Source organism: Amphiprion ocellaris, chromosome 21 (genome assembly GCF_022539595.1).
Source record: "Amphiprion ocellaris isolate individual 3 ecotype Okinawa chromosome 21, ASM2253959v1, whole genome shotgun sequence".
Lineage (NCBI taxonomy): Eukaryota > Metazoa > Chordata > Actinopteri > Pomacentridae > Amphiprion > Amphiprion ocellaris.
The window spans coordinates 19,812,555-19,829,506 of NC_072786.1; the positions used below are offsets into that span (position 1 = coordinate 19,812,555).

The 16,952-nt window shown below is 41.6% G+C and overlaps 1 protein-coding gene across 1 annotated transcript in view; it reads right to left on the reverse strand.

Moving 5' to 3' along the window:
• large1 (LARGE xylosyl- and glucuronyltransferase 1) overlaps nucleotides 1-16,952 on the reverse strand; it is a 142,462-nt gene that overhangs the window by 95,044 nt on the left and 30,466 nt on the right. The window contains exon 2 of the mRNA XM_023277717.3: nucleotides 9,480-9,666. Coding sequence (XP_023133485.2) covers nucleotides 9,480-9,585 — 106 coding nt within the window. The 5' untranslated portion in view covers nucleotides 9,586-9,666. The remainder of the gene's footprint in view (nucleotides 1-9,479; nucleotides 9,667-16,952) is intronic.

Here is a 16,952-nt window from a genome sequence, read left to right on the forward strand (position 1 = left end):
AGCGCAGAGTGCAGGGTCAGCCACGGTATGGGGCCCCTGGAGCAGGAAGGGTTAAGGGCCTTGCTCAAGGGCCCGACAGTGGCCGCATCAGGGTTTGAACCTCTGACCTTCAGATCAGTAGTCCAGAAACTTAACCGTTGTGCCACCACTGCCCCAGATATTAACATGGATGTACCCACAAACAAAATGACCTTGTGCTGAGCACATGCATGTGTTATGCATGTGTACATTATGTATGGATACCGAATCATGCGACCTAAACATGTAGTGGGCGGGAATTGATGGGACTCAGAAGCACCCCCACAATTTAATCAATTGCTCCTTGTATCATTTCTGATGGATAAGTCTTGATAAGTCCCCAGTGGTGGATTTGTGATCGTCAGCAGGCAGCTGACATAGTATTCACTTGTTGTCATAGTTACAGTGATGCCGTGCAGCTATCTCACAGTGATACAGAAATCTTTAACAAATCTTTGGATCCAGACTATAAGCCACATCACTGCCAAAATCTAATGAGGTGGTCCTTGTGACATGTCTGACCTGTGCTGAAAATTTCATCCAAATCCGTAGTCCGTTTTTGAGTAATGTTGCTAACAGACAGACAGAAAAACCAACGCTGATCGCCACATAACTCCGATAGAATGAAGATTCTGTCAAAGCCTTTTTGACATTTTTTTGACAGTCATGGCCAAAACATGTTTTGTAAGGTCACTAAGACCTTGACATCTTACCACTAAAATCCCATTCAAATTATATAAACTGACTGATTTGACAGGTTTAAAAAAAATAAAAAACCTTTATAATCTGTCATTGCCAAGAAAGCATTAGTACATCCAACTTCCTCAAACAGGTAAATTAATCTTGTCCTATTTGTGGTGTTAGCATTTTGTACTTTTCTCTGATTAAATTACATAGATAATATTAACATAACATAAATTTAACATTCAGCTTTGTTTACAGATGTTGAAATAAACTGCATGTTTGTTTCCCAATTCGATCATGTGACTCCTTGTGTTTCTGGACCTCTGGACCTGTCAAACTGAAATTAATACCCAAACAACCCTTTAACAAAAAGAAGACTTGTTAGTCAAGGGGTTACTATACAAGCCTAGCAAATCTATGTGAGTTTTGATGAGTCTTAGCAGCCTTATTGGTGCACAGTAGGTGGATGTGTTTCAGAACAGCTGCCTAATCTAGTCTTTGGCAGCGATGATATATTTCAGATAGAATCATGAAGGAATTCACAACAGCACTGTGACAAAAACTGATGGGCCACTGACCTTAAATGCTGTATGACCACTGCTAATAGATTTGAATCCCACATCACAACATTATTCATTCAGTCTAGATCACATCCAAACCCAGTGTATCATGTCTAAAATTCATCAGATGTACTTTATTTGCTGGCTTTGTATGCATGTGAAATAATTGACTTTTGTATGTGACTAGTTTAAATGCTTCACAAGCAGGCAAATCTGCATTACCTTCAGACGCTACTAAATGTGTCTCATGTAGTAATAACCTCTAATGATGGAGCAGGACTTACTGCTACTTTGGCACAAAGATTTACTAAAGCAACACAGAATTTAGCATGTTTCTACTGCTTTTGGTTACATAATTACTTGACTAATTTGTTTGAAGCCTGTTTTAATGATGAATAAGCTATAAGGTGTACAAAAATTGTTTGTTATGCCAATTTCTCCTTTTGTAAGACATTAACAATCAATTATTTTTATTTTAAAGTGCAATGTCCACCTCAATGATTTTAACAGATTGCTTCATTTATTCAACCACTGGTCAGCTTTTCTGCTACAGTGTTTAACCCATGTGGTAAACGGTTTCTGCATGTGTGTACTAATGCTAAATTAACTGAGTAAATCCCAATGAGGTTGGACACCTCTTTCAAGGCAGACCAGCTAAGACAGCAGCATTACACGTTTCAGACAGCACAGATTCTGCCATACTGTTTATGACAAACTATGAAATAACTATCAAAACTAGGAAGCTAAAACAAACTAAAAATAAAGACAATAAATAAAAGAATTGTTTATCAAGTAGTTTACAGTAGGTTTGGTTTCAGCCTAGAATACGGAGTTCTTTAATTTCCTACTGCAAATTATTCCAAGTAGCTGCAGCAGAAAACACCAAAGCTTCTTGGAATCTCTTTTTTGACAATTTTTGAGAACGGTGTTATGTAGATTTTGCGATCCACCCGAGTCTGCTTGGACCACCCATGTATAGCCCAACGCATTACAAAACATCCTGACTACAGATGTGCCAGGAAAACCAGTAAGGCAAATGTTTGGCATGAGGAGAGACTGTACAAAGGAATTCTCGACCAGTACTTTGGAGGAGCTTTGTTTGTGCATGCTTTCCATCAATGGAGCCAAAACAACAATGTAATCTGCAAGCAGCTGCTGTTTCCTCATGTGTTTTTCTGTGGTCAATATGAGGGGAAATGCAACCGGCCATGTAGAACAGTGGCAACTCTATTGTAATGCGAACAGAGCCAGATCTGCGTCTGCAGTGCATTCATCAGCCAGCTCACACAATGTATTAGCCACTGGACACCATGCCTTTAGTTAGGGAGTGCATTACGGTGTTTGTTACCTCATGGTACCTCCATGAGCTGTTTTCATATGGACTAATGGTTGCAAACAACACTGAAATAGTTTTACTAGACTTGGCTAGAGCATCACTACTTCCATTCATATGTGTAGCCATACATTCATACATTCACAAAACAGCTGCCTGTGATGGTTTTGTACGTGTTGATAGTTTGTGGTGTTCTCTCATGATGTAGTGACTGTTCTATGACAGACTATGCACAATGCCTTTTATTGTTTCACATTTTTCACATCATCCCAAACCTGAAATACTCCCATACCAACTAAGTAATGGTTTTCTTCAGCACTAAATTGTCCAATGTTCCTTATTCCTTCCTTAGTGGAAGTCATTCTGCAGCATCATGAATGTTATGTTTTCCTTAGGTTTGACATGTTGTTGATGGGCTTTCTGACTGGCAGTCATGACTGGTACCCAGGGAGGGCAGTATGGATCTGTAAAATCATAGACATGACAGTTTAAACCCTGGTTCACGTATAACTCAGGTCCTTTGCAGTTCCCTAATTGCAGTGCCTTAAATCATGATTTTGATTAGCCATCACATGCTATGTGGTATTTCAGGGGGCATCCTTATTGATGCTACTAAAATATCTACTTAATTGTTGATAGGAGGCATTAAATGTGCCATTATTCAAAATTTGGCAGTACTAAAGCAGATCAAATCTTGATAGCCAGCCCTGAAGGCTTTAATTAGCACCTTTATCCCAATTCTGCTTCTGAAGAGAAAATTCCACAACTAATGCTTCTACTGGAGGTTGAAGCCTCCTGATAAGGTTGAGGGCAGTATGTCTTGCCTGTTGAGACAGAGAAAAATCAAGTTACAGAGACCTGAAACTGTCACGTTCTGTATGAGTCACATTACAGTGTTGTGGAGTGTGCTACACTTTCAAAGATGGTGATTAAATTATAGGAGAACTGGGACAAGTACAAAGTCTAATGGAATCGGAAAGTGATTGGAACAGAAACAAAAAACTTTAAAGTCGTGTCACAGCTGTATCATTGTTAGTGTACTGTGTGTTACTCATGCTAGAGGAAATACTCTTTACATGATACTAATTAAAATATAAATCAACCAAACAATCACTTCCTTTTGTTCAGCTTAGTGGCCTCTGACTCTACATTTTCGATCATGTTCAGGAAACAAATTCCAGGCTTATGCTGGAATCTTAGCCAGCAGTTATGATCAGTACCATACATATGTGAAAACAAAAAAAAATTCTTCAACCATTCAAATAAAATCACCCAACATTCAGAAGCATACATCAAAGTATGGCCTGTATGTGGATGCTGTGCTTGTGACACAAGTTATGAAGGTTATCTCTGGGGTATCAGAGCTTGTGGATGTGTTTTTCCCCATCGGGTCGAGCATGTGTCTCCAGCAACTACATGAACCATTGCTGAATTGTTTCAATACACAGTTCTCTATCGTCCAGACATGCACTCCTGACCAGAAGAACTAATAAATACGAAAGACGGTTGTTTATTTACAAAAGCAGGACCAACAAGGTTCAAGTGGACCTCTAATAGAACTTTAATAAATTTGGTACTAGGGTCAGACTAATGACAAAATGAACAAGCCTGTGATTAATGGAAGAGATACAATATTTGCACACAGGCCTTTGGGAAAATTTGACTAATTTCCTCAAGAAATTTTAAATAAATCCTGCATTCTTCAGACCCCAGTACTCTCAATTTAAATGAAATATGGCTACATGTGTGCTACACTGGTTTTCTAGGGCCAAGTATAATTTGTTTTCCAAGATGCACAAGAGAAATTCAGGCTAATACTCATTTATTGGTTCATTTTTTCACCCACTAATGCAGTCCTTGTTAAACTGTCTGCCCTGTAGTGGTCATTAAGAGGCATGTCAGTGTCGACAGACCACACATTAAAGTCTGAGTAGAAAGCCAAAATCCCCAGCATGTATTTGCTGTAACACAGGGGAAGCCATTTAAAATTTGGCAAAACCAGTATTTGTTGGTGCTGTGGGAGAAAAGTGTTACCATGACAAGTCAAACAATAATCCAGAAATGAAAAGCTAGAGGCATGGAAAACCCTCTTCTCAGAAAATGTCGGGGAAGGCTTTGGTTTCAGCTCAACCCTGTGAGTTGTAGAAAATCAGCTGCATTACATATATGTTAAGGAAATTTGAGGCAAAACATGGAAAAACTACATTTTGGAATATGTCACTAGAGTCCTTATGTTTTTGAAGGTCTGGCAGCCTGAGGAAAGGGAATGAATTGGATAACCTAAACTAGTTTGTATTCTGCAAAGGTGTGGCTGTGTCACATTTTAAAATGGAAAAATGATTCCAAATTAGAACTGCTTCCAATGGTCTGATTCTATAGGTATCAAAACAGATTTCTAAACAAATTACAGCCTTGATCGTTTATAAACAGTGTACTGCAAAGTGCAAACACAATTCTAATGAATTTTGAAGTACTATAACAACATGGCCTTTAGACCACTTCCACTTTACTGCAAATTGCAGCTTCATGTATTCAGTTTTCTCACTTTTATATTATACTGCTTCATTTGACACTGTACCCACTGAAGCCAAAAAAATGAAGTTTTGCTGCTGAATATTTTAAGTATATAAGTGTATTTTTATGTTTTCCAAACAAACATTCATAGATATAGGGTATATTCAGAAACTTTTACCAGTGAACATGGCAACTGCTGTGTCCAAGGTCATCCTTATGGGTTCATTTTATCTCGCTTACACCCAGTGATGTCTTCATCAGCACTGAATCTTCTGTTATTTACATCATTTGTTTGATTTCAGTGATTACTGACGCAAACATGGGAGTGAACACTTCAATTCATCATCATGTTATAACATCATTACTTATTAGCAGTGTGTATATCTGACAGAATCCAACATGCTAAGTGGGGGGGCACCGGGGTATTACAATAATATGTAGATGGGATTCCCACATCATAGGAATTACTGTCGTGCTTTAATCCTCAAAGGACATTTCTGGTCATTAGTATCCCAAGACTATATGACTTATTTTTATTACTGAAGCACTAAACTGTACACGAGCTGATATACAGAGTCACTAGTGATCCTGGGTTTCTAGGTCTTTTGTATAACAGCATGTTCGATGACACATCTAGAGGGCTGTTTGGACTTAATGGTAAAAATGCCTAAAACCAGGGTTCTCATGACAACTGCTCTGCATGTTGATGTTAATGAAGGTGTACCTGAGGCTGCTGCTAATGGTTAGCGTTTGTCCTATTCCTGAATCAGATCATTTAAAAGCAAGAACAGAGTATTAAAATGACATGCAGCTTCATCCAGTAATTGGTAAAATATGTACCATTAAGTGTAACATTAAATATGTAACATTCCATGAGAAGTTAGAGTGGACCTCATTTAGTGCTTCAATATCTCAACTGTTGCTATGCTATTGTTGATTCAAATTCCCAACTTTTGAAGCAAGAGGATCTCACAAACTCTTGTAAAAAACATTAGTCTTCAGCTACTGTGGCTAGAGCTGGAGAAAATGAAATAGGTTCTAGAACTTCTGACAGCTGTTGGAGGCTTTAAAAGTGTTAGTCTGTTCAGAATCGGAGCCAATTTCATTGAAAAACTCACACAAAGAAATTGAAGACGCTCTTTTTGTCCACCCATGCTCAACAGCAAAACAGTGTGGAGGTGCCCCTTTATGTAATAAAGATGTAGCAAAAATAACAAGCTACTGACTTTGATTACTGTGCTGGCTCATTGAGGTTTGGTAGCTCTTACTCTACTATGAGGAGTTTCAGTAGGCTGTGTGTGCTTCATACATTTAATGAACATTTCATTGCTTCTGCTGCACATTTCATTTTCAGTATGTAGCTAAAGGCTGTAAACATTAGTCAGACCGCTATGAAACACTGTAGTATCTCCTGTAATTACTAATCTATTTGATAAGGGATTAGAAAAAAAATTAAATTTGATTACTACAATACTACCAAAACCCAGCCTTATGGCTACATTTGGTCAGGTACCAACATTTTTCCATCAGTACGACCTGATCCTCTCTGCCGGTGGCTCAATGTGGCAGTTCATGCAGACAAAGCACTGAAGACTTGACACATCTCTAACTCTGTCAGATAAACACAGCACAGAGAGAGGAGAAGGAAACAAAACATCTGACATGATGGAGACAGGGCAACGAACAGAGGTCAGAAATGTAAGCTGTTCAGCAATCCTGTATCTAAATAACGGCCACACCAACAAAGTCAGACAGTGGACTCATCTCTATACTTGCCCTGGTGAATCTCAGTGCTACATTTGACGCAGTCGATCATAGTATTTTATTACAGAGACTACAACAGGATGTGAAGCCAAGCTATGGGCAAGAAGGCCCCGCAAAGACACATTGTTGGAAAAACAATGTCTGCTGAAGAGGTTACAATTTGCCAAAGAACACACTGACTGGCCTAAAGAGAAATGGCACAGCATTTTGAGGACTGAAAAGCATGAAAAAAGGAAAGCAAGATTGTTTATCTTGCATCTAGGAACTGCAGACATTTTGTCAGACGACCTAAAAACACTAAATTCAAGCCACAACACACTGTGAAGACAGTGAAGCAGGGTAGGGCAAACATCATGATATGGGGATGTTTCTCATGGTACGTTGTCTGGCTTATTTATCACATACCAGGGATCGTGGATCAGTTTGAATACATCAAAATATCTGAAGAGGACACGTCGCCTTATGCCGAAGAGGAAATGCCCTTGAAATGAGTGTTTGAACAAGACAACGACCCCAAACACACCAGTAAGCAAGCTACATCTTGGCTCCACACCAACAACATTAATGTTATGGAGTGGCAAGCCCAACCCTGGACCTTAACCCAATAAAAAACTTGTGGGCTATTTCTGAAGCAAAACCAAGAAATGCAGATGAATGGGGGAATGTAGTCCAATCATCCTGGACAACCCAGGAATACCTGCTCACAGGTGCCAGAAGTTGGTGGACTCTATGCAACACACACGTGAAGCAGTTCTCAGAGGCGGTGGTTATACAACCACATATTAGTTCAGTGATTCATGGGAAGGCTAAATTTTCAAGCATTTTTCAGTTTATACATTAAATGTTAGAGTTTGCTAAAAAAAAAAAAAAATGTAGACACTGCTTTTTTTTATAAAACAGCCTAATATTTCTTTTTCTTCACTTTCTGAAAGTAATAACAAATTTGATATATTTTTTCTTCATGTTTTGATTTGTAGTGGAATACACAGTGTTCCCAATGCATTTTTGTGCATGGAAATAAAAGCTATTATAAGAAGTTTGGGCTTTTCTCACTTTTTTAAACACAACGCTACTATTTTGAACACAATTCTATACTGTTTTTCAGTTGTCCATCTGCTATCCTGCTATCCCCACCCTCACCCTAACTGCTCAGGGTGAATGGCCACCCACCCTGAGCCTGGTTCTGTCAGAGCTATTTTTGTCCTTCCCAGTAGAGGGGCGGTTTGTTGTCGCCAAGAGAGTGGAATGGCATAAGTTGACAGATATTGCAAATTGCTACTATATAAATTAATTTTTATTGAAAATTAAACTGAATTTAATTGAAATAAAACCGAATTGAGAGGCAGAGTGAGACAGAGGAAGGGAGAAAGAGAAAGTGTGAATGGGAGAGTGGGAGCCAGTAGGAGCACATTGTTCCTGTCTCACACATTCAGGCCTCACCTACAGCCGATGCTCCCAGCAGCCAGGTTCTTTCACAACTTATCATACTCCCAGCATTTACTCCCCACCGCAAAGAATTTACTGCCAAATCTAATAATTACTTTGTAGACCCTGGTGACTATTGCATTATGGGAGTGTATTCACATATACAGTCTCCAGTGACTGTGACCCAAAGTCAAAATTGTCAATTTAATCATAATTAATAATGGCACTACTGCAGCGTTTCAATCCTGTAAGTCAAAGTAATTAAAATGGCTCCAAGAACTTGTGGACTATATTGTCTGGAGGAAGTAATCAACTTTGGACAGGCCTCAGTAATTCATTAATATCCCACTTCCAGAAGCAACACAGGAGAGAGGGGTGACTTTGACTATAGGAAATTTGTTTCTTCAGACATTCTGGGACAACTAGGAATGTTTAATACCAAGGCATGGTGTAGCCTAAGAAAAGACAACTAAGCCACTGTTAATTCACGGCAAATTTTGTCATTTCTGTAACCTCAATGTTCCTAATTGTAGCATTTAATCAAGATCTAATTTCTTAATTGGATTAAATGAGTGGTAATGGAGAAATATTCAAACCATTAGAGTCAAACTAATTTTATTTTTCCAAGAGATATATGAAAGTTAGTTCATGTTACCAGGATGTCAGAGTATAACTCAGAAGCCAATATGTTCATCCATTCAATTCATCTGAACAAATGGAAAATGAATGTGGAAAATTTTTACACTGTAGGTTAGGAAGTGGGGAAAGAGGTTCAGTTTTAACTATTGTTACCAATGAAGTCAGTTAGAGCTCAAGTACTAAGTGCACAGCATGAGTTGTAGTTTTTGCAAGGTTGTTTTTAGTTTTCATAGAATTTTATAGAATAAATTCATGCCTGTGGGGCTCTTTATGTACAGCATGGATACAGAACAGCCTTAATAAAAGATAACCTTAAGTTATGTGAGTGGCAAGTCAACTCCCGACTCAGTTTTAAAAAGGCAGCAGTTTAGTCAAGGAAATTACAGATGTCATATCACCTGATGTGATCATGTATTTCCATCTGTATTAGAGCTCTGTACACAGAGGATACAGAACACAACCTAAACATGAATGAGTGCTGTTCGGTCACACACAAACAGCATCGGTTGTGAGTTGCCATCATTAAAGATCCATGTGCTTACCTTGAAAGCTACCGACTGACAGGTAAAGCCAGGTGAGTGCTGGAATGAAGAGCAGGGCTAGGGAGGCCGCCAGGAACTTCCTGCGCCCACGACACATTCCCAGCATCCTCTGGTACAAAGCTAATGGAAAATGAGGTAAAGTGACCTCTATGTGGGTAGCAGCTGTTGTCCAGGCTGATTCATGGCACTAGAAGAAAGGAGACAGAAGAAAAACCTAGGTTAGAGAGGGAGCAGATATTTCACATTCTATATATCCATCTACACCCCCCCCACCCCCACCTCCCCCTTCTACCTCTTCTCTCCCTCTCAACCCGCCGGCCAGCAGCAGATGGGTCCCCCCCCACAAAAAGCCGGGTTCTGCTCAAGGAAGTTTTTTCTTGCCACTGTCGCCTTAGGGCTGCTCTGGGGGTTCAGGCATATGGGTTCTGGAAAGCATCTTGAGACAATTTGACCTGTAATTGGCGCTATATAAATACAGTTGAACTGAATTGAATATAGACACGATTACAGCTGACGGTATGACATCTGCAGCTACTACACATTGGGAAAAATACGTCTGAACTTCCTGAGCCGAAACACACTTTTCATAATTTACTCAATATTCTGCAAGATTGGTAATTAACAATTTTAGTCAGTTACACACTACACATGTAAGCTGGTATACTGGCATCCAAGCATTTGATGCAACTTAAAAAGAAGACGCCTGACCCCAGTGTGAAAGAGGCACAGAGAATTTCTAACTCCCATTTAACATGCTTTAACACGAGATTGTTTCTTTGACACTGTCCTGTACTGCATCTAGTGCTCACAGACAGCCCGTTTGCTGAAAGGACACTAAAGACCAAAACAACCTTTTTAACGAAATTAACTTTAATTAGATTTTCAACAAATTTGGTATCAGCATACTGGAAGAGATATAAGATCTACGTTCTAAAGTTGGTGAGATCAGAATATTGTATGTAATAGTGTTACCTGTTGTCAGATTTGAACACAAACAGTTACAGAAAATATGCAGATCTAGAATGTTTACAGCATATTATGTGCCTGTAAAATATTTTATGACCTGATATGAATATATTTTCATTAAATATTCAACTTAAAAAAACAGAGGCTTTATAACTACCCCTGGATTTGGACCTAATCTGACATTTTTAGGTCTGAAGTACATCAGGGATTAGGGCTGCAATAATTAGAGTAATATGGAAAGAAGCACTTTTACACGATATGGTCTCTCAGTAGGTTTCACATGCAACACTAGCCACCATTGTAGATGAAGCGCTGCAGTACTTAAGGTAAACAAGTACTTTCAGTTATGCAACTTTTGAATTTGCAAAGGGCTAAAATCACATGTATATATTTGGACTAATTTCTGATTTGCATGGTTCTTATATCTGGTAATTGTACTGTTATGTGTGACCTCACACAATAGGACCAGTGAGTCGGGAGGCAGTGGTAACTGTTAAAGTCAAACTTTTATTGACACCGATCACTCAATCCATTCCTTACTCTAGATTCCGTCCTCCTAATGTGTCCCACCGGATCTGTCATCTCACACATTAGTTCCTATCCACATGCTCTCAGTACATCTCCCCCCTTTTGCTTAGTGTCCACATTTCTCCTTTTTCCTTGCGGAGTCTTTTACAATCAAACCGTTCTTGCTTCTGCATTAACAAATACTAAACATATTGAAGTTCAGATGTGACAAATAGTATTCAACTACTTTTTCCTTCTTTCTCCCTTTTTTTTTTTTTCTTAACAATGTTACAACACTTCTGTATCCAACCATTTAACAAAATATGACATGGAACCTGTCTAGGGGTCAGGGTCGACAACCTGGGTCCCCAGAGCTGTGCGGGGATTATTCTGCCCCGTGGACCACAGCTTCCTACTCTATGAGTGGTGGTTATAAGTCCAGTCTCTGCGGAGTGCGAACAACCCGCCCCGACCTTGTGACTGTGGTGCCCTCAGGAATCATTCTGATGTGAGATCTGTTTCTCCTGAGACATCCTGATGGCATATCAATGTTGAAGGAACGTGGGGTGTTGGCTGGGCTGCTGACAGTCCCCGAGTTGTTGGTGTTCTTCACCCAGACCCTTTGTCCTGGTGTGAGCTCTTGTTTTATCCGAGCTTTGTGTCTCTTGTTGAACCAGGAAGCCTGTTTTTGTTTCAGGTCCTGGTCTTTACCTTGGAACAGCTGAAGGTTTGGCCATCTTGGTTGAAGTTTTTCCTCACTGACAGGTAAGGGTGTCCTGATATTACGACCCATCAGCAACTGTGCAGGTGATGAGCCCTGTGCCAAAGGTGTGGCTCTGTATGCCATGAGAGCCTTGTGTGGATCCTCCCCCTTCTTAAGGAGAGATTTGACCGTCCTTACAGCCCTTTCTGCTTCTCCATTACTTTGAGGATAGTGGGGGCTTGTGGTCACATGGATGAAATCATAGTCTCTTGCAAAGGCTGCAAACTCGGCAGCTGAAAACTGAGGGCCATTATCTGTGACAAGAGTTTCAGGGACCCCATGACGTGCAAAAATGGCCTTCATTTTGTTGATCACTGGGACTGCAGTTGTAGAGGCAAGGTTTGCAACTTCAATGTAACGGGAAAAATAGTCTATCACTAACAGGTACATGGCACGATTCCACTGGAAGAGATCTGCTGCAACGCGCTGCCATGGCCTATTAGGGGTTTGTGTCGTCATGAGAGGCTCTGGTGCATTGTGAACCTCCTGTGCGCAAACTATGCAGTTGTCAACTTTGAGTTTGATTTGTTTGGTCAGACCGGGCCACCATATGGACTGTTGTGCTCTGGCAATGCATTTTGTCATGCCCTGGTGACCGTCATGTACCCTGTTCAGCATTTCCTCCTGCATTTTAATAGGAATGACGAGTCTTTCACTTTTCATCAATAGTCCATCTGCAATGGACAAGTCTTGGTGGTATTGCCAATACGCTTGAAGTTCATGTGGGAGAGCTTTCCTGCTGGTAGGCCACCCTGTTTGTACCAACTCTTTCAGTCTCCTGCATGTATTGTCCGTTTCCTGTGCCTGTCTGATTTGTGCGAGTTTACTTTCTGATGCTGGCAACTGTTGCAGAATCTGGTTAATAGACACGCACACATCCTCTTCCAGTTGCTTGTCCTGCATTGTAGGCGGGGCTTGGATGGGTGCTCTGGACAGCGCATCTGCCGTGATTAAGTTCTTTCCTGGGACGTGTTCGATTTTGTATGTGAAGCGAAGCAGTCGTAATCTGAACCTTAAAATACGAGGTGGCAAATCATCAAGAGCTCTGCTGCCTAGTAGGGAAATGAGAGGCTTATGATCAGTCTGAATCAAAAAGTCCATTCCTACCAGGTAAGACTGGAAGCGTTCACATGCCCAGGTCAACGCCAGTGCCTCTTTTTCAATTTGGGCATATCTGCGCTCTGCGTTTGTCATGCTTCGTGAAATAAAGGCCACTGGACGCCATTCTCCTGTTGGTTGCTTTTGCGACAGGACCCCACCTAATCCAAAGGAGGAAGCGTCAGCTGCAACTTTTGTCTCTCTGTTCAGACAATACTGAGCCAGGACCGTGGGAGAACTCAGTTCCTGCCGTAGTTCATCAAAAGCACACTGCTGTGCTGTCCCCCAATCCCAAATTGTGTCTGCTTTGAGAAGCTCTCTTAGTGGCTGTGTGAGTTCAGCTACACGTGGGGAAAACTTTCCGACGTAGTTCACCATGCCCACAAACCTTTTCACATCAGCAGCATCTTTGGGTGTAGGCATCTCCTTGATTGCCTTGATTTTGCCAGGGTCTGCTTCAATGCCCTGTGCTGTGACAATGTGACCCAGAAACATAACCTTTTCTACTGCAAACTGGCACTTGTCATTGTTGAGGGTCAGCCCCTCCTCCTGAAGCCGCTCTAACACTCGGTGCAGTCTTTGGTCATGCTGTTCTCGAGTGGAACCGAAAACAAGTATGTCATCTGCATGACACACAGTTCCCTCCAGTCCTGTCAGCATTTGGGACAGTCTCTTTTGAAAATGTTCAGGTGCTGACGAGATTCCGAATGGCAACCTTTTGTAGCAGTATCTTCCAAACGGGGTGATGAATGTGGTCAATGGGACTGACTCTGGGTGGAGAGGCACCTGCCAAAATCCCGCTGTAGCATCCAATTTAGTGAAGACCGTTGCACCTGCGAATTTGGCCAAAGTTTCATCTACAGCTGGCAGTATGTGGCGTTCTCTACAAACATACTCGTTTAGGTGAGTCATGTCTGAGCAGATTCTGACCTTTTCATTGGGCTTGGGGGCCACCACCATTCCAGCACACCACTCTGTTGGTTCCTCAATAGCCTCAATTACCCCCATCTTCTCCATTCTCTCCAGCTCTGTCTTCACCTTGTCATATAATGGCAGTGGGACTCGTCGTGGCAGTGACAATGCATAAGGCTTGGCATCATCCTTCAGTTTTATTTTGTACTCCCCTTTAAGGAGGCCCAGCCCTGTAAAGACTTTGGGGTACAGTTTTTTCATGTCAGCCTCCAGTTCCTTAACACTGTCTACAGGGTGAAGCAGGCCTAATGCTGTGATAGCTGGAAAGCCTAGCAGAGGGATGGATAGTCTCTGTATGATGTACACTGGCTGTGTTGTCATTTTGTCTTTGTATTTCATGACAGCATTGAACTGACCTTTCACTTTCAGGGCTTCTCCACTGGGACCACACAGGGGCTTCTCCGGTCTGGTGAGTGGTCCATGCAGGTCTTTTGAGTAGATGGCAGCTGGTATTACAGTTACATCAGCTCCTGTATCCAGTTTGAATGTCACATTTTTGCCATTTACCTCCAGTGTCTTTTTCCAGTTGTTGGGCCGTGCTCCTGCTGACACTGTTCCTAAAAACAGTGTATTGTCCCCATCCTCCAGGACTGCTCCAACTCTGCCTGATCTGCACACCGCTGCAAAATGTCCCTTTTTTCGACATTTTCTGCACTCTGCGTCTCGTGCAACACAGTTGTTTTTGGAGTGTGCAGGTGACTTGCCACAGCGCCCACAGTACTTTTGTCCATTTTGATTTTCACTGTGACTCTTTGTTTCAAACGATTTTCGTGCTTGGTTGTCTTTGAAAGTCTTTTTCTTAAACTTTAACAAATCCACGTTTGCCTCTTTCCTGTCCTTCACGTTTGTCTCTCTCACAACTGGCTGCTGTTTCTTTATCTCTTCATGCTGTCTTATCTGTAGCACTGCCTTTTCCAGTGTTAATCCGCTATCCATCTGCAGTTTTTCTGATAGGCCTTGGTACTGTGTGCCCACCACCAACCTATCTCTTATCATCTCGTCCTGCAGTGGTCCATACTGGCAGTTTTCTGCTAACTTATAGACTGCAGCAATGAAGGATTCAGCTGATTCCCCTGGTTCTTGGCATCGTTTGTTAAAACGTGCTCTCTCATATATGACATTGTGTTTGCCAATGAAGTGCTTATCGAGGGCTACTTTTACACTCTTGTATTTTCTAAGCTCCTCTTCGCTCAACCCTAGCGTGCTCAAAATATCATCGGCTTTATCGCCCATTGTGTACACTAAAGAGTTTACTTGGTAGCTTTCGTCTTTGCCGTCCAGTCCTGCTGCCACACGAAACCTTTCAAAACGGCGAATCCAGTTGGGCCATGACGAATAGTCGCTGAAATCGAAATTTTCAGGTGGACTAATTGAAAACAGGGGATCCGTCATCTTCGCGCCGTCCTCTGGACCTCTTTATCCGCGCCCGTGGTCGATCACCGCGAAGTTAGCTTCACTCATGAGCTAGCGGTAAAACTGCCGCTTCCCGCCGACGTCGTCGTCCGGTCTCCGCCTGAGACGGGCTTCTTGGCTTCTGACACCATGTACTGTTATGTGTGACCTCACACAATAGGACCAGTGAGTCGGGAGGCAGTGGTAACTGTTAAAGTCAAACTTTTATTGACACCGATCACTCAATCCATTCCTTACTCTAGATTCCGTCCTCCTAATGTGTCCCACCGGATCTGTCATCTCACACATTAGATCCTATCCACATGCTCTCAGTACAGTAATTACTGTAAAAAATTTAATTTTGACTTGGATAAATTGCATTTGTTGTGACAACCATGAACAAAAATTGTCATGCCAGTTAATCACAGGACGTGATAATAGATCTGACCTTGATTATGTTTTCTGCTATTTTGTTATTATATGTGATTATGTTGTGACCAGCGTTAAGTACCAAGTACGGCTGGGTGATATGGCCTAAAAAAAAATCTCCGATTGTTTCACAAAAAATCCAGATTCACGATTTATCCGATTTTTTTTTTTTTACCCCCTACCTAATCTCAGCAGGCCGGAGTCCAGTCTACTTTATGCAAATGAGCTGCAGCCCTGGAAATGCACCGCATGTGGCATGCTGGTCAATATGTTTCCCGCTGCGATCCGGTGTGTTTACCTGGAGAGGGCTGCAGCTCATTTGCACAAAGTAGACTGACTTCTACTTTATGCAAATTGGATGCGGCTTGTAGAGATTCCACGCATCGTAAAACTGTCCTCAAACTTCTAAACTAGGCATCGGTGACCTAAAACGAGACAATTTCAGCTGCTGCACAGATTATTTCTCACCTCAAATGCTTTCACAAATACTTTTCGCTGACGTGTTTTTTGAAATAAAAGGGAAAATTTGCGGCTTAGCCGCTGTGTTTATCATCTGCCGGACTGTCCAGCTGAAAGCTCGGTCACGTGACCACGTAGCGGCCTGCTGTTGCTCAGCGCTGTCATGTGACCATGTTGTGGTCCAGTACTGACCGCCCGCCGGCCGTGCGATTTTGAGATGCGGTGCGTTGCCGTGCAGGGAAATCACATCTAGTGGACACGCGCCTTTAGAGCTGCACTGCTCGCCGCCATGTTGTTTGTGTATCAAGCGCGGGGGGGAGGGGGGCGCACTCTGAACTACAGGAGCCCAGCAGGCAGGCGTTGGTGGTGGATGTTGATGAGAAAATCGATTTTCATTAAAACAAATCGACATTAAGTACAAAGTGGAATTAATCGCTAAAATCGATTTATCGCCCAGCCCTAGTACCAAGGTCGAATAACAGACTCCTTGGCTGAGAAGTCTCTGTTGTCTGCATGATAAAGGTGAAGCTGTACAGTTTGAAGGAGGAAAAATTTCACTTATATACATTTTAAGGATGTGGGGAAGTCAATCTGGGGTCAAACATGAAACATCAGAGAACAAAGACTGCAACTTATCTATCACCGAATAACTCACAGAATTGAAAGTACACATTCAGAAACACACATGCAGTTGCAGACTTCATGAACATACAGTTCAGCCTTCATTAACCTAACAACCAAGTTTGAGTCATGTTATTAAATATTGCATAAATCAGGCAGTCACATACTAATCTGATTTGATGACCTAAACTAATGTGTCAATTTCTAGTTCGAAGCAGGGCAGAGAGTATAAAATCTCGTTACACGATGTTAGTCAAAATCCTCTT